We start from the raw sequence: 17,751 nt of genomic DNA, 5'->3' as shown, positions 1-17,751 counted from the left end.
GAATACTCTTACACTGTCTGGATAAATTAAATATCATTTGGATATCTTTGTTTAATGTTTAGGTATCATGCTTGTCAGGAGGGCACTTTGTATCTTCAAATACTGTACCAGTAAGTGTCATAATTTGCACAAAGGGTTACTAAACTAATCTGTCCCCAGTGTATTCCCATCCCTGTTGACATCTCAGATATTTGCTTTGTGAATTTCCTTTATCAAAGCTCCCGGGTTGTCCTCTGCTGCCGCAAAATCCTTCAGTTGCCTTTCTTTGGACATCTGGTGGTATTAATTGTGTGGTGAACCTCAGACCAGAATATTCTGCCCAGTTACATGTCTGGCTACTGGCGTGGCAGCAAGTATTATTAGTAGTTATAGTTGGGTATTGATTTGCATTTCCCAGCTGCATTGAAGACCATTAATGAGCCATGTAGTGATTGGTTTCTTTTTCAGTAGAGATGGATGTAAGCAAACTCACACCACCAGGGAGATGCCCCAAAATAGCAATCCTGGAATCTTGTTCTGTGTCCCAGTGGCAGCAGGACTCTCTGATTGGGGCTGGTGGTGGCTCTCTAATTTTGGTTGTACCTGCTCTGCTTCCTTGTGATGGAAGTTTGGGTGTCTCCAGGGTGTGAATATTGGTGTAGTCTCTGTCCTGGGCATGTAAAAGGTCATGGATTTATGGTTGTATGAGGCTCTTTCCCTCTTGTTGTAGACAAGCTGGGTCACCAGGTCCCACATCCTGCAGCTCAGTGGATGCTGTGGCTGATGGATCGTGGTGTTGTTCCTGCCTCTGGTGAGAGAGGGGAGTTTGTACAGGAGATTTGCTCAGTACCTTGCTGTGCTGTGTAAGCAAAGAATCCTTCTATCAAATCATACAAGAACTAACCCTGCCTTTTTAAAGGTCATTTCTGTCTCAGTCAGCTCTTAAAGTTCAAGAGGAAATAAACTGCTTAGAGTTGGCATTTTTCGAGTCAAGTGTCAACTTTTCAAGCCCCCGAGCCAGTGAATGCAGAGGAAGCAGAGATTAATGAGTGAGCTGCTTGCTTGATACAGTGATTGTGCAGAAACGTTCCCTTTTTTCTTTCCTCTTTATGGGGCTTTGGAACGAGCATCATTGAAATATCTTACTCTCTCTTTTTCACTTTGCAATGCAAAAGTACCCAGAGCTCTTTAGAAGTGCTTCTTTTCCCATTAGTCCGGTGACAGCGAGTGGAGAGTTTGTCAGCTCTGCTGAAGTAGGACACAAGGAACATTTTATGACATTGCCAATACCTAAAAGCTCCTTTAACCAGAGATGCTTATTATCCAGTAGGAACAAAACTCTCTCTCAGAAAGCAGCTGAAGGCTGAAGTCTCCAGGCAGGTGCCTGCCCTTAACTGCATTGATGCCTTTTCCCGTGCAGGGGATGGTGGATCGATAGGGAAATAGCCAGGGGGAATGGGCTGCATTAATCAGGTACAATGGAGGCAGCAGGGGAGGTGATGAGGGGAGACAGGTGGCAATCGAAGGATGTGTGAGCACAGCCCATCAATTGGCTGCCAAAGTGCCTCTATTGAGTGGGGAGTGTGGGCTGGGGGGGACCAGCTCTCACTGTGCTGATGGGCAGCTCCAGAGAGTGAACTGTGACTCCCAGTCACTGCCTTGGGGGTTTAGTTTGGTCTTGGAAACTTTGTCTTGTCAATTTGTTTTGCTGGCCCACCTAAACTCCCATTGAAGGTTTACTTCTTTCCTTCCTAAAGGAGTTTGCAGAAATAAGCACATTAGTGGCATTGTCTTGTGTTTTGCTTTAAATAAAGTGTTGTGGTGATGACAGTTTTTGAAAGTGACAGATAAATCAGCCAAGTATCTCTGCATAATTACACTGGAAGTGTTCAAGCCAGGCTGCATGGGGTTCTGACAGCCTGGCCTGGTGGAAAGTGTCCCTGCTGATGGCAGGAAGGTTGGAATGACTTGATCTTTAAGGTCCCTTCCAGCCCAAACCATCCCCTGCTTCTATGGTATTCCAGAATACCAGAGAATTCAGGGAATTCCATGTGATGTCATCCTCTGCTGGGGTTAAACCAAGACAGTGATGAATTGAGGTGCCACATTTCTGAGGGCAGAAACCTCTCCCTGCCCCTCCAACATGGAGCTGGTTGGTGGAGGATTTGTGGTGCCAACTGGCTTCTATCACATTACATTGAACAGGGTATTTATTTTACGAGTGATGCAGAGACAATTACTTGCCACATGTTTAAATTCATTTCCTTGTCACAGCTTCTCCACAAAATAAGGGATCTGATTTGTCTGCAAATGTAGTGATTTTGAAACCTGCAACTGCTGTATAAAGGCCATTTACATGCAAACCTAACTGGCTTCTCTATAAGTATTCATGACAAAAAGATTGCTTTGAATGTAGTATTGTTTTATTAAACACTTAAAAATATTGATGCAGAAGAATTGATGTAACAGGGCTATAAATGCTGCTGTTCTGGCAGTTCTCCTTCCATGGTGACAGCTTTATTCCCCTTGCCTTGTATTGGTTTATGGGTTCTTTGACCTAATTTGGGGGATTAAAATTAGAGGAAGATAGGTCTCTGTGCCCTGCATGTAAATCCTAATAATGTCAGCAGTCCAGTGGAAGACTGAAATAGTGCTCCGGATTTCTAGGTGAAACAGGGAAAACAAACATCCACAGGATGCTGTAGGAATGGGGTTAGCAGGGATTCATTGTAAGTCTGATTTGGGCATTTCCTTTTCATGGGGAAAGAATTACAGTTTGGAAATGGGATGTGAGGAAGCCTTTTGCCTCTGCATATTCCCTGGGTTTGCAAAGAGAGGGGCTGCACAGCCTCTGCAGGAGGAATGGCAGATATTCCTGTGTGACAGTGGAGCTTGGAGGGATCCCAGTTTCTTTACTCTCATTATGTGACACCAGATGGCTGGAGATCAGCTCTGCTCTTCTTTGGGGGTCTGCCTGTGCTTATGTACATGCCCAAAATGGGGGTGTGTGAGAATGTAAAATAATATAACTGGGATGAAGGATACCCCACAGTGGATGTTTTTGGGGCAGCTTCAGCTAACTGTGCTGTTTTGCTTCATTCTTATATATATGGTTTTGCTTTTATGTGGTTTTTTTGGGTTTTTTTTTTGTTTGTTTGTTTTTTGATTTTTTTTTTTCAATTTAAGTACTATTTTCCCCATGAGGAAAATAGATACTTGAAAGGCGAGATCAGCGTTGCAAGGTGAAGCTCTTAGGGGGTGGGAAATCCCAAATTCAAGTCACTTGACACTTCCTTAGTCTGGTTTCCTACAGCATGCAGCATTCTCATTTCGCTTGGCAGAGATGGTGGATTATGTTGACTTAATGAGTAGCTATTAATGCTTTTCTACAGAGAAATTTAATATTTTATTAGTTACTTCTTATGCTAGTTCTCTTATACCAGATGTAAACCGAGGAGAAAGTGTAGCCTCATTTTTGGAGATGCCAATATGGAATATTTACAACTTGTTCTTTCAAATCACCCATGTCTTCATAGGGCCTGAATTAGCCCAGTGTTAGTGCCCAGCACTGGAGCTCAGCACCAGGGGCTGCCCAGTGACTGCTTTGGAAAGGTCATGGTACCACCAGGAGCTCTGGCAGAGGCAAGAATTGGAACCAGACTTTTTGGGAGCCTTTCAGTTGCCATAATGTGAGACCATTCTCTTCAAGCAATTTCTGTGCTTCATTAATCTTCCAAATTCTGCAGCAAATGAGGCAGAGATCCTGCAGAAAACAGATGCAGTTAGCAGTGAATCCTGATTTGTTGTTGGAGCATGGTAGAAAAGATCCTGCACTACCATGAGATGCTGTTTGTGCCCAAAGACATGGTGACACTTCAAAAATCCATGGTTACAGGTCAGGTTATTTGGTCATGGAAATTTCAAGATCTTTGCTGACTTAAAATGCATCCATATTGTGGATTTAAGGATTAGTAGGTCTGTTACAATGCTGTGCTTAATATGGCTTGGATCCTGGTAGACGGCTTTGACACGAGCTGAGTCAAAGCAGGTGGGAGGCAGATATGAGATGGAGTTAAATTGGTGCTTGTGGGAAAAGAGAGCCAAGAGCAGCAGTTTGGCAGAGTGCTTGTCACAGATAGAATGACATTGCAGTAATTCCTTTGCTTTTATCTGCACCAGTGTCCCATGGGGAAATGCTGGGGGGGTAGCACTTAATTGTTTGGGTTTATTTGTTGTCAACAAGTAACACTATGAATTCTCTTCTGAGTCCCTAGTGAAAACTGAGACAAGTTTTCATCACATAACCTGGAGGGGTTTTCACTGACAAAAACCTGATGCTGAAATGCTGAGCTGTAGCTCTGGATTTTAGTCAGAGTTATGGTGAGGGTCCATCACTGAATTGTTCTGCAAAAAATACCTCAGACAATTGTGTTTCTGTAAATTTGTTCAGGTAGTCTTAGGATCAGATATTAAAAAAAAGAAAAGTGACTGAGCAGTAATATACAATCCTCATTTCAATCCTCATTTCACTGTGGAGTACTGCAATGCACATTGGAAATGAGGTCTCATTGGAAAAGGTAATTTGAAAAAGATCCACAGAACCTTCACAAAGCTGTAATGAGTCACCAGTCTGTGAGGACTCACTTGCTATATTGCAGTGGAGGGTTTAATGTTTTGTTTTTCTCATCTGAACACTTTGACCCTTCTTATTTTATTAAGATAAGCCATTATCTAGCTGTCAAGAGCCTAGAATTTCTGCAGATTTGTTTGCTGACAAGTTGGTTCAGCACGACCATTCTCCTACTCATTTCTTTCTCCACTTCAAGCAAATTTTCTTTTTTTTTTCCACTCCTCTTTATCAGTTCTTTATTCTTTAGAGCTCCTCAGCTCTCATGCTATTCCCAGATGACTTTCCCCACTCTCTGGATAAGCGTTGGTTGGAATGTATAACAGAAATTGGAAATATTCTTAGTCACTTGTGGTGTTCATGTTACCAGTTGCTGTGCTGGAGAGTTGCCCCAGTGACTTCACAGCTTACTGGGAGAGACAAGAGTTATTATGTGCAGTTTATAAAGCACATAATACTGAATTGGGTTGAGAAAACTCTGCAATGCCTTCACTTGTGACTGTGCATCAAACTGAAATCATTGGGGTTTGTATTTGGGGTTGAGTGGTGGGGAAGGACTGAGGTAAGGACTTAATCCCTATAGTGAAGGAGCAGTAGGAAATATTAGTACAAAACAGAGTGAGAAGTTTTGACTTTCTTCATCATATTTAGGCACAGCCATGAGTTCCTCCAGCCCACAAGTGTGATCACAGATTGGTAACTGGTGGGGCCAACTGCATTATTTATTCTGGTTCAGACTGAAATGAAATCATCGAGGGCAATTTTCTGTGTCACACTTCAAGGTCAGATGAGAGTATTTATTATTCCTTCTCTGTTTATCTGTGAATGCAAATTGAATTTAGTGATTCAAATTGATGAAATGTTAGAAATACAAAACTCATCAGAGCCGACACGAAGAGAAATTACTGGGTAGAGCTGGCCAGTGACTTCACCAGCCCATGTACAGGCCTCTGTTTAGATTAGTAATTATTTCAGTCTTTGGGTTTTCTCATTCAGAGTTTTGTTCCAGTTGTTGTCATTTTTGTTTTCAAAGAAAAAAATGTAATAACACTTTGAAGCATTTAGAATTTGAATTAGATGATGTAAATTAAGCCAGCTGCAGAGAGAGTGCTCGCATCCTGGCTGGAGAAAAGGTTTCCTTTCAAAATTCTTCCTTGGATTTTTCTTTGAGGTCTTGTTTGTTTGTTTTCCTCTCTCCTGTGACAGTTCTCTTTCTGCAGTGTTTTACTCCCTTGTGCTGGATGCTCAAATCTGGGTGGGGGGTGATAGGGAGGGGAGCAGACATTCGGCATCTTCTGGTGCTGAAGCTCCACAGATTCGCTTGCTGACAGCATCATCCACAGGCTGACCTTCCTCACTGGCCAGGGCTGTTGGGAGAGCCAAAATGAGGAGCTGCAAGGTGGAGCAAATGAACACAGCTCCAGATGAATACTGGGAGTGCAGGTGCTCCTTTCCCAGCTCCCTGTGATGCATTTTGAGCAGTTCACTGAACATCTTGGCTTGCTGTGGTGGGTCAGTGTGTGTGCTCAGAGGGCATCTGTGGGCATGCTGTTCTCTGCAGTGCAGGAAAGTGCACCTTAAACTTGTTCTTTTCTCAGAATGGGAGTGGAAAATCCTTTTCAGTGAATGCCCTTTTAAAGTAGTCCATCCTCCATACTTGCCAAATGCCACATGCAACTGATGATGCAGGGAGAGATGACACATGCTGTACTGGCTCTATGCTGTGTTAATCATCATACAGGACTCTTGTTTTAAACTCCTGCTTTTTAATTACTTGCATTTTATTAAGAACATTTAGTATTTGCTTCTCTCCAAGCACTGCAGAGGGAATCTATTTGCTGAGGGTGTAACTGATGTCTGACTTGTTGTGGATTCAGAACAAGAGCCATGAGCATCTGCACATAGCAAAGGCCCTTGAAGATTTGTCTGCATAAGCTAATATTAATCACTTTGTTTATTCAGCTATCAGAAGAATTTCTCCTGCAGCCGCTGAAGGCAGCAGCATTTTCAAGTGTAGTAAGTGCACAGCCAGCAGTGTGGGCTCAGTGGTTCTTAAATACCAGTACAAGTTTTATTTGCCATATAAATGCCTTTGGTAGAAGCTTTGGCTTTATGAACACTTCAGGTTTAGAAGCTTAGGAAAAGGACATTTATGCCTGTAGTTATCTCCTCCTTGAAATATTTTTCATTCCAGAATTCAGTGATGGATGTTGAAACTATTGATGTTTCTGCATGAAACCAAAACAAACCACAGACATTCCTCATTTGCTGAGACACTGCTTTCATTCTCATATTGATGGTGATGTGTAAGGCATGTTCAGGACTGTGATTCTCACCTCAAGTGGCTGATTCAGTGTCTGTTCAGGAGGAGCCACCCTGGGCTGTGTGTTTGGAAATGTTCCTGGGCTCCTGTGGGTCACTGCTGTCAGCACAGCCCTGTGTGTGTTGACCCAGTGGACGGAAGCTCAGGGTGCCTGATGTGAATTTATTTCAGTGAATCTCAACACCTGCCTGTCAATTATGGCCATTGCACTAGGGCTGGGGCAGAAAATGTGGGTTATTTCTTTTCTCTTAACTGCTCACTTTGGTGGAATTGTGTTTCCAAGCCCCATAGTTACACTGCTGGTTAGGGAGTTAAATTAAATAGTGTCTCACAGATAAAACATTGTCAGTGTACCAATAAAGCTCCAAATGTCTGTCTGCTTCTTACCCATTTCATCTGGCCACACTAGCAAAATAATTCTCTTTATGTTGTTCCCTCATTATAAATTCAATGTGATTTGGATTTTCCTTGTGTGTCTAGCAGCAAGATGATGTATGATCTGTTTGCTTTTGAATGATTTGTGATTTATGGAAGCCAGTGCTGGTGAGTTATACAAAAGATCTTTGAGAAAATACAAGGTGTGAAAATACAAGAGAAAGTTTGCAGATGTTTGCTGAGGACTTGGGAGAAATAAATAGCAAGAAGAAAGAGTGTTTTCCCACCAACTCTCTGTAGACCATTTCATGTAGTATTTTGTGTAGCAGTATTTCATAGGGCTCTCTGTGAGGCACACTTAAAGCTTTAAATAAAATATAGCCCCTGTGATAACTTCTACTAAAGATGTTCATATTTTGTGTAATTTTTCTTTCTGAATATAGTGAGCAAATAGACAGCACAGACCTGTTGGCCCCGCAGCTCCCACAGTCCCAGGGGCAGGGCAGGATTTGAGGGCAGGGCAGGGTGCTACTGCTTCCCTATAGCCACAGTTCTGTCTGTGGAGAAGAAAGGAAGGAGAAAGAGATGCCAATCTCATTGTAAAAATTTAGTTTTTATTTATATATAATTATAGTAAAAATTTAGCACCCAAATTTCTGAATTTTGAGCTGAAACATTGGTAGCAATAAAGTTTTTTCCTCCTTCCTGAAGGTGGTTTTTCTGCCTTAAATGTTAAACTAGTTCAGGCTCGTTCAATAAACTAGTTCCATCTGTAGCTGTGTTCTCAGAGCCCCAATCAGTCTTTTCAGCAGCATTTTGTAATGGATCAGTTTTGTCCCTTTTTAACATTGGATGGCTATTTTTCTGTTTTGCCAAGCATCACCTTTTCTTTCCTGTGTTCTGTCCCTATTTAAGTCAAACTGTTTTCATCTTCTCCCTTCTGTTTTTCCTTTTCAATTCCCATCCTGGATGGTGCTGAAGCAGGTTAGGCAGAGGCTGACGGGGGAAGTTGTGTCAGAAATTGGAGGTTGGAAGAATCCTTGAGGGAGAGCACAGGCAGGGATGTCCTGTTGCTATCCACTGGAAAAATAAAAGACACGCTGGAGTTGCTTATGCCTTTGTGGTTGTTCAGAAAACCTGTGGGGGAGGAACTGGAATGAAAATAACATTTTTTGTTCAGCCCTGTGTTTATCAGTTTCCAGTCTGGTTTATGCGCGTACGTGTGGATTCATCGAGATGCCTGCGAGTTGTCAACTTTCAGGAGCGGGTGTTCCTTCATCCAAATGTCTTGCTGCAAAACAATTTCCCCTGCTCCTTTTTGCCTCATTAGCTTCTGCATTAACCCTTTTTGGTGCGCCCTGACACGAGGATGCTGATGGCTGCAGTGAATTTCTCTGTTCAGCGCAGTGTGTGCGCTGGCGCTGTCACCGTGTTCTCCCCCTGTGCTCCCTCACCGCTCTCCCCATCACACTCTGCTTTTCTCTTTGATGTGCTCTCCCTCCTGGCAGCTGGCCCTGGTAGGTACACGTGTCTCATCTTCAGCTGAGCTACAACATGACCCAGACAGTGTTCCCCTTCTAATTGTCGCTGTGGACCCCTTGTTTTCCTCCCTGCTTCACACACAGACTGCTGCTGGCATCCTGTTTGCTTTCCTTGTTGTTTTATTATTATTTTTTTTAGTAACTCTGAGGTGGTAACTTGGCTACTGGAAGGATGGAATGATTAAAATAATGTTTTATGGATCGCTGGGGGGCGGGGTGGAGCTGTCGGCTGCTTTTGTCATTTTTGAAGGAGATTATTAAAATGTATCTTATAGCTTCAGTATTCACTGTGTGCCCTCATTGTTCTCAGTCTTTCAAAGAATATTCTGGAAAATGAAGTTTTATCATTAAGATTGCATTAAAGTGGATTACAGAAGGGAAGAGCAAAAAATGAAGAGTCTCAAACAGCTCAGAACAGAAATATGTTGGCATCTCATTCACTGGGCTGTGGAACAAGGAACATTAATAGGCTGATAAACAGAAATGACTTTTTCTCTTTAAGGCTTAAAAGGTTTACTTTGAACTTGCAAAGATTTTTTAAAATGCCACTTCCATAAGCTTATGTTGAATGGAGAACTTCGTGTCTCTTTTATTTTATTTTTTAATGCTCATATTGAGTGAGCAATTACTTCTGAAAAGCCATAGGTGTCATCAGGGTGGAAGAAGAGTGCACAAGTCTGGCTTTAAAGACTTTTGCTTCTGAGCACCTACTAGCAAATCCTGTTTTGTATCAATAAGAAGTAGCACTTTCCTTTTGCATTTTTCCTTATAGAAGCAGCTCATGCTGTATTTGGTGCGGTTTCTGGAAGAATTATCAATCTGTCCAAAGAGAGGAAGAAAGGATCTCAATAATGTACTTTGGCATGGTGTGGAGAGTTGTGAGGAAGTTGAATTTCACGCCTCCCATAGCAAGGAAACCTATGGTAGCAGTCAGTTCAGGGAGCTTGGGGATTGTCCTTGCTTTCAGAGCCATCTCTGGCATTTGAATTTTAGGTACATTAACATCACATTTGTACTGAGGCTGAAATATAAACAGATGAAGGTGCTATTTCCATGCAGTGGCTGAGGAAATTGCCCATTTGTCTCTCTTTGCTCAACTTCTCTCATGTTTTAAAGCAGTTGTTTTCCAACCTAGCTTGAAGGTTTTGTGTGTGGCTGAATGTCTGTGCTCTCCATGAGACGTGAATCTCAAATATTTTTCATTCTTTTGGGAAGGAAACCTAGCACACATCTCATTTTTCTTGGTGAATGTCAAATCAATCATCATTTGTTGGTCCACTCAACATTTATAGGAATAAGTCACAATATTGGGAGATTAAGAAAAAAGATTGCTCCCTTGCCTTATCAAAATGTTTTGCAATAATCAAATGTGAGATTTTTGCTGTTTCAGGGTAATTAATCTTATGCTTGCATTTTTTCCTTTTGTTCTGACTCTAATCAGGACAAAGGTTCTTTGATAAAGAAAAAGATATTTGCAGTAAGGTTTCTGTGGTGTGATTTTAATTGTTACAACACATGTATCACAGTTAATGAGGGTTTTATACTTGTATTTACCCTGTGCATAACAAGGAATGTTGTTGAACAAACTGTAATAAACCCTAAGGCAGAAATTGAGGTTACCAGGAATTAACCCTTCATTTCTGCCCTGCTTTGAGGGCAAGCTTGACAGGCTGCCCCACAGGCATGTTCCACCACCGGAGATGTTACTCTTGGCACAGGTGCCCTTCTTAGCTGATTAATTAAAACAGGTGCAAGGAAGGAGTGGTGCCCTGGTAATGCAATTATCCAGTTTCAAATGCAGATGTGAAGCCTTCTTGATGAACCTTCCCACCTGAATACAGCAATGAAGAGACTCTTTCACAGTTCCCAATTATTTAATTGGTTTGTGAATGGCTCCAAATTGAACTGGAGCTTTAAACAAGTTTCTAATTCATCCAGTGCTTTAAAACAAATACTTTATTCTAAGAGAAGGATTTTGAGGTAGGGAGACAGCTGCTTTGGAATTCTTGTGAATTCCTGCTACATTTCCCAAACAATACAATTTGGTGACCTGGCAGTGCAGGTTGTACTTGATTTATGCTAGAAGTGTTCTTTAAGTATTCCCTTTTGGATCTATCTAAACAGTACCTTAACAGTAGTGCTATTTTATTTACAGCACTTTTATTTCTTTTCTTTCAAATGTTATGATGAATAAGACCCCTTGGAAGCAATCATAAATTTTCCAGTGGCGTTTCTAGCATTAGAGAAACAAAGTTCTTCTGTTCCTGACTAAGCTGCAGATGTTGAGTTTGATCTTTCTTGCTTGCTTGAGGGTTTTTGACTTGTGTGCAACACCTTTATTTCATGTCCTGCTCACTCATTAAATACTAGTGCAGTCTTGGATAAACTCATCATATTTAAATCATGAACGGACTCTTGATCACAGGAGTGGTTCCACTTTTATTTTGTTATTGACCAAGTGCTTTGCCAGCAGCTGGTGTGTGATGAGCAGCCTGATGTGAGCCTGGGAGCAGCTGCCCCTCAGTGTCCTGCAGCAGCACTGTGGGGCTGAAGGGCACACCTGGAGGAGCTCACAGGTAATTGTGCATCACCACGGTGTGCTGCATGGAGAACTGAGAAGAGAAGAGGGCCAGGCTGTTCTGGTTTAATTGAGAATCATGTGCACATCTCAAAAGAAGTGCCAGTCACCTGCCCTCAGAAGATATTTCTCTTCCAACACAGGTTGCTGGCAATGTGCAGGTAGTGTGGCTGCAATTACTTGCTGAGTACGATCTGTCAGTCAAAGCAGATAATAATAAACCTGCTTTTTCTTCTCCTCTGTTAGAAAAAAATGAAAAGGTCCAGTAGAACCCAGGAGTGTGGGTTGTTTGTTGAAAACAAGACACGTTCTCAAAGGCAAACTGATTGATTTTGAAACAGATGTGCAATTATTTAAATGCTTCCTACCTGTGAGGTTCCAGTAATTGTCTCATGCTGCACAAGAAGGCTGTCCCTGGGGAGGTTCTTCTCTCCCATCTTTTTCTGACAACAGCTGATAATGAGAGTGCAGCTGCCCAGTTTCCAGGGGTGCAGCCATAAGATGAGAGTGACACAGCCACGGTCACGCTTCTCCTCTGAGGCTTTCCTGATGTCTCTGAGAGGCAGCACTCAGGAGTTACAGGTCTGTCCCATCTCTCCTAGTGCCCGGATGCTGGAGAAGGCCAGGCAGCAGCTGCAGGAGGAGCTCCTGTGTGTCCAGAGCCAGCTCTTGGATGAGAAGAAGAAACGGGAGCACCAGGAAGCTTTGGTCAGGCGGCTGCAGAAACGCGTGGTGCTCCTCACCAAGGTGAGCCTGGAAAAGCTCATGTCCTCATTTCTTTCTGCCAGGTGCACTCCTTCCTATTTGTTCTTTGTTCACCTCTATAACTGGTGCTACAAACCTGTTCTGGGGTCCTTGCACAATGAGTGCTGTGGGAGACATGGAACCTGTCTTTAGGCTTCACTGGAATGGAAGTACCAGTGCCTCCTAAAGCTGTGCTCGTGTTCCCCCAGCTGTGCTGTGCTGAGGAAATGTGATTTTGTCTGAGCCTTGGCATCCATGTGAGGGCAGAGAACTGAATCGTGTTGTTGCTGGAGTGTTTTGAGCCACTGGAGGGAATTTATAATGGCTTTGGCTGCATTGCCTCCTTTCCTAAAGAGAACGAAGTGGCAGCACCTTGTCAACTGTTCCTGTGGAAAAACAATTTACAGGGAGTAAGAGATTTGCCTTCCTCTTACTCTGGAAGTCAGTTGAAATGTAATGGCAAGCACTAGACCAGTAAATTGAAAATACGTTTTAAGATTCCTTCTATAGAATATATCAAAGGGGTCTGCATCATCCTATATCAGGTGTGCTCTCATGATGAAATTCTATACAATAATTCTGAAGTCTGCAGAGCATTGAAAATTTTATATTAAATTCTGAGAGCTCGCTTTCCACAAAGGGAATAATAATTTGCTGTAGCCAGAATGAGAGTTACTTCACTTTCCAAGAATACTCCTTGCAAAACTTCCCCCATCTGAGCAATCTCCCCGGTGTTATAAAAGCTGCTCACGTAAACGAGCTTATGTGTGCGCAGAAGGTCAGACTCCAGTAGTCAGAGCTCATGAGAGGGAGCCAGGCACATCACCACGTGGGGAGGCAGGAGGGGAAAGAGCTGCTGTGGTGCCTGAGCTTTAGACTTTGATTTCCAGTGTCAAAGAAAGCATTTTGATCGATTTTAATTGCGCTGCGCCCAATTTTGTGTAATTCCCGTGCCATTGTTGAGCCAAGGAAGCTGTGATGTATGGTGCAGCAAGCAGGGCTCTTGAAGCATGAAGCAGCCACTTTACAAGAGGATATTCCATCAGATCTTCTGACTGCAGAGTTTGATGCCATGGAGAGTCACAGAAGTGCAGAGAGGAAAATGACAGCGGTTCTGTCAGCCTCGCACTGAGGCAGGCACTGCAGGCAGGGTGGATGGACCAAACTCTCTCCACGGAAACAGAAAAGGCATCTCCTCTCTGCTCTCAGCCCTCTCCTGCCTCAGCAGCAGGCAGCTCTCTGTGATGTTCTGGTTTGGGACTGCCATGGCTGGATAAGACACAGGTGAATACTGAGCCCTATAAAAAACCTGTTTTTATAACCTTTTCAGCTGTCTGATATTGTGCTGGACTGCTCAGCCCTGAAGGAAGTTTCTCAGATGGTTTCTAAAATATTCCCTTTGCTAACTTATTTCCAGTGCTCAGCAGAAACACTTTTTGTCATAGAACACAAAAATATCATTACTTTTCTTTAAGTACTGGACAAAACCACAACATTACTTTGTCATGTGATGGATTGTACCCTGATGTACGTGGAAAGACAAACCTTTGCTTTGTTTGCTGTGCTCCCCCTGAGGAGGACCATAGGAAAAGTTGGAAGTGTTCTTCATCAGACCATGGCAAATAAACTTGTGTTTTGACAGGGGAGGTTTTCAGTGTGCTCAGTCATTCCTCAACTGAACTGTTTTGAAGGAATAAAGACTTTGCTGTTCTCTGAAAATTTATATTCCATCCAGAGAATGCTGGGGTCCTTTGTGAAGGAGTACATGCATTATGGTACTTGGGCAATCTATCCTCAGCACTGTTTCTCCTGCTGGTTGCTCTTCTCATGCAAAATCAGAAGAAAGAATTTCATTTAATTAAAAAAAGTATGATATTGTGATTTAAAATGAGATTGAGCAAATACATTTCCTGTCAAAAATAATTATTTTACATTGAAAGCATATCACCTAGAATAGTATTTAATCATCTAATTAGTGGCATCAGTACTGTGGTGTGCTTTTATGCAATTTGAGAATGGAAAAGATGAGTTCTCTCTATTCAATCTTTGTCTTGTTAAATAGGACTGTGAAAATCTAATTTGGGGGAGAGTATTATATATATGATTGAAATGCTATTGCTTTTGATAGTATGACTTCTGCATTTGTGCATGTTTGACCCTCTGCTAGGGCAGTGAATCAGTTCTTGTGTGCTGAGCAAACAGGGCCTGGAAGGCATCAGAGGTGTTCAACAGTGCAAGTTTAATGCTGTAACAGTTTTCCTTTCTTTGGGCTCAGGTTGGAACCTGGAAGTCTCAGTCCTAGAATATGTTTTAAAATATGAATAAAAAACAGTAGGTTGTTTTTTTGTTTGGTAACAGCAGGACCAAATATTTCAGTGGTAAATGTACTCTCTTCAGGGGGCACTTGCTTTGTCAGTCTGACTCCTTCTCACTGCTATGGCTACTGATTTTTTCCCCAAGATTGAAGCAATATTTTGTGGCTCTTACAGACTGCCAGTCTCACTTGTCAGTCGTGCTCAGCTGCCGCTTGCCACAGTCTCCGTCTGTCTTGGCTGCTCTTGTATTTCCATCCCAGTGCTTTTAACCTCTCTGTCCATTGCTTTCTTCCGTGCCTCATTTGCTTCTTTTGGGCTTTCTTGATCTTACTTGGGCCTTTCCAGTTGGTTTAGTGACACAGTTGTCAGTGTGGGACTCTTCAGTGCATCCCTGCAGATCTCTGTTCCCTGGCAGAGCATTCTCCACTCCCTGGGTGTCCCTGCAGTGCTCCAGCCCCATCCATTCCACCGCTGGGTGTGGGAGCTGCATCCTGATTATTCCTGCTCACAAACTGCTCTTCAGACCATGTTGGTTGATCATTTTGTCCCACATGCCCTTGTAAATCAGGGCAGGACTGGAGTTTGCAGATTTACATGAATTCAATGAAACATGAGGCTGGATTAGGGCACCACTGAGGCTCTGGACATTGATGGCTGGGAGGTTTCTCCTGCAGTGTCACTCCCTTCACTTAAGGTGATGGAAGAGAAATTGATGTTTGAAGGGATGGATTCACTCTCTCTCTCTGAGATCTGCCTGGCTGGGTTTGCTGTCTGTCATGCTTTTTGCTGTCTCCCCTAGCTCAGAGTTTTGGGAAAATCTTTCATTTTTGCTTTGGTACCTGAGGTAGTTGTGATACAGCAGTCCTGGGAGATACCTGAAATGCTGGGGAAACACCTGGTCCACCTCTGCCCTTTTGCTTGTTTGATTTATGCTGCATTTGCTTTGAATGCCATGTTTACTCACACAGTTTTGTATTTGACTTTCGTGTTGTCCTTAAGCTTCTGAGTGTTTCTCTCAAAGAAAGACAACTCCTGGTCTTTGTTTATGAAGTGGGCTTGTTAAAAACAGTCAATTCTGCTACTGAATGGCTAAAATTGGAATCTCTTAAGAAATTTTCTATGACATAGAGGCTTCCCAAAATGAAAAACCCTTTCTGAAAATCCTCATCTGAGTGTAAGCAGCTGATTGAGTCAGTATTTCATGGGAAGCCAGCTCTGGTTATTTATTTCAGGAGGGCACAGCTGGGCCTTGTGCAGCAGAAGTGTTGCTGGAGAACAGCAATAAAGGCCCCCTCAAAAGCTCCCAAAGCCCTCTGATGTGGAGGGCCAAAGGTTGGCCATCATCTGCCCCTCTCTCCAAGCGATTTTACCTGGTTGTGATCAGCCCTTACTGAGTTTCTGACTTGGCTGCTGCCAGGGTTCAGACCTGGAGCCTCTTCCCTGCACAAGTTCAGTTCTGTGACTCCTGAAAGCAGTGATTCCTTCTGTGCCCAGGAGGAATTTCTGCAAGGAGCTCTGGAGTGCATGGGATCAGCCCGCAGCACTGCAGGTTCACCAGACACAAAATGCCCTGCTTTCTGCAGCCAGGGCATGAGCCTTTGCAGGAAGCTCAAAACTCAAAATGGGAAGCCCAATTTCAGTTACTTTGTGTAACTTATTCCAAATTAGTCTAATTTGTTCCTGAAATTGAGGGCTTAATGAGTGCACACTGCCATAATTGCAGCCCTTGCTCTCATCTAAGGCGCAACACAACGACTGAACCAAGCTGCTTGTGTTGGATGTTGATGTTTCACTGTGTTTATTTCCTGTCTGTGCACTTATCTGCCTTTGGGTACTCTGCTGCCCTGAGAAGAGACTGAAAAATTCCCTTTTGTTTCCTGGGCTCTCAACCAGATCATGTGATATGATAGGAAATCTGTTTCTATTGAGACATAATTTAGGCCATCACCATAAAAGTTCGAGATTAAACAAGTATTGATTAACCAGCTCCAGCTGACTGCTGATACCACGTGTTCCTGGAGATATCAGTCAGTGTGAAGTGTATTAGTGACTCCCAGAGCTGAGAATGGTAAAAATGCATCAGAAATGGGACTAGGTAATTAAATTGTTCATTAAGCATGGCAGATGCAGAGTTCATGACTTGATTTGCCATCTGCTTTGTTTTGTAATCAGTAAAGATTTAAAATAATGCTGATGGCTTCTCTGTCACATTGGGTCCTGCAGGATGTTTTTTCTGAGGAGGTGGATAGATGATTTTAAAGCACAAATAAGGATCCTAAAGTTCTGGGAGTGCAGCAAAGAAGGTGAATTAACCCTTTTGCTGGGATATAAATTGGAAGATAAATTGTAAATACGGCAGTCAGTGCTGCACTCAGCAGCACTAGAAACAGGCTCTTTGGCAAAGCTCATCCTTGTGTCAGAATTTTTGGGCATCCCACCCAAAAATTGGGCATCACACCCAGAGCTGTGCTCTGCATCCAGGCAGCACAGCTGGCCTTGGGGCAGCTCTGAGCTGCTCCTGGGGGCTGTGAGCAGTATCCAGAGTATCCAGTGCTTTCCCTGGCTGTTATCACTCTCATTGCTTCCTTCCCTCAGTCCATGTCATGATTCTGTGCGTGGCATTTCAGCAGTGCAGGTGCATCCCCAGCTGTGCTGCTGGCCACACCTGGTTGTTGAGTGCTGTCAGCCTGAGCCTGGCCAAACCTTTCCCTCTGCTCACTGTGTCTCCCCTTTGTAGGTTTATACAAATTCAGGGAAGTTTGCCTTCCTTTTTAATCCTTTTAAGGGGATTCCAGGTCTCCCTCTCCAGGCATTAAGCAAGGCAGGTTTTGCGGGTGCTTCCTTGGACCATGCATCCTTGAGAAGAGGGAAACAGGACACACTGTGTTTGAAGGAGACCCAGCAGCCTTTTAGATTGAGCACAGGTCTCTCTAATTTTGACTTGATTATATTCATCAGTTCAACAATTTCAGGGAAAAGGTGGTTGGTAGTTGGGGGTGGAGGAGGATAATAGCAGAAGGAGACAGAAGATCATTAACAGGTGTGGGAAAGAGGCAAAGAGAGAATTGCTGCCTGTAGGGTGCAGGGGCTCGGAACAGGTCACTGCTGAATTTTAATCTTTAGTAACCAGTAGCATCATCAATTTAAATTCCCAGACTGCTCTTGTAGGGTGACTTTATTAAAAAATGAAGACCAACAGGTCAGAGACGAGGTAGGTGCTTTTATGAATAATTCTCTGCCCTGTGAGCTGCTGTTAAAATGCTCCTGGG

At 43.1% G+C, this 17,751-nt stretch overlaps 1 protein-coding gene across 2 annotated transcripts in view; it reads left to right on the top strand.

The window, feature by feature from the left end:
* MAD1L1 (mitotic arrest deficient 1 like 1) overlaps positions 1-17,751 on the top strand; it is a 347,760-nt gene that overhangs the window by 89,585 nt on the left and 240,424 nt on the right. For both annotated transcript variants that reach the window (XM_054270764.1, XM_054270763.1), the window contains exon 11: positions 12,026-12,170. In XM_054270764.1, coding sequence (XP_054126739.1) covers positions 12,026-12,170 — 145 coding nt within the window. The remainder of the gene's footprint in view (positions 1-12,025; positions 12,171-17,751) is intronic.

This window comes from Melozone crissalis, unplaced genomic scaffold (assembly GCF_028551555.1).
Source record: "Melozone crissalis strain CALT ecotype California unplaced genomic scaffold, PUWL_Pcris_2 ptg000012l_1, whole genome shotgun sequence".
In the NCBI taxonomy this organism is placed as follows: domain Eukaryota; kingdom Metazoa; phylum Chordata; class Aves; order Passeriformes; family Passerellidae; genus Melozone; species Melozone crissalis.
The sequence above is the reverse complement of the archived record's forward strand: the minus strand, read 5'-3'. Positions and strand labels throughout refer to the sequence as shown.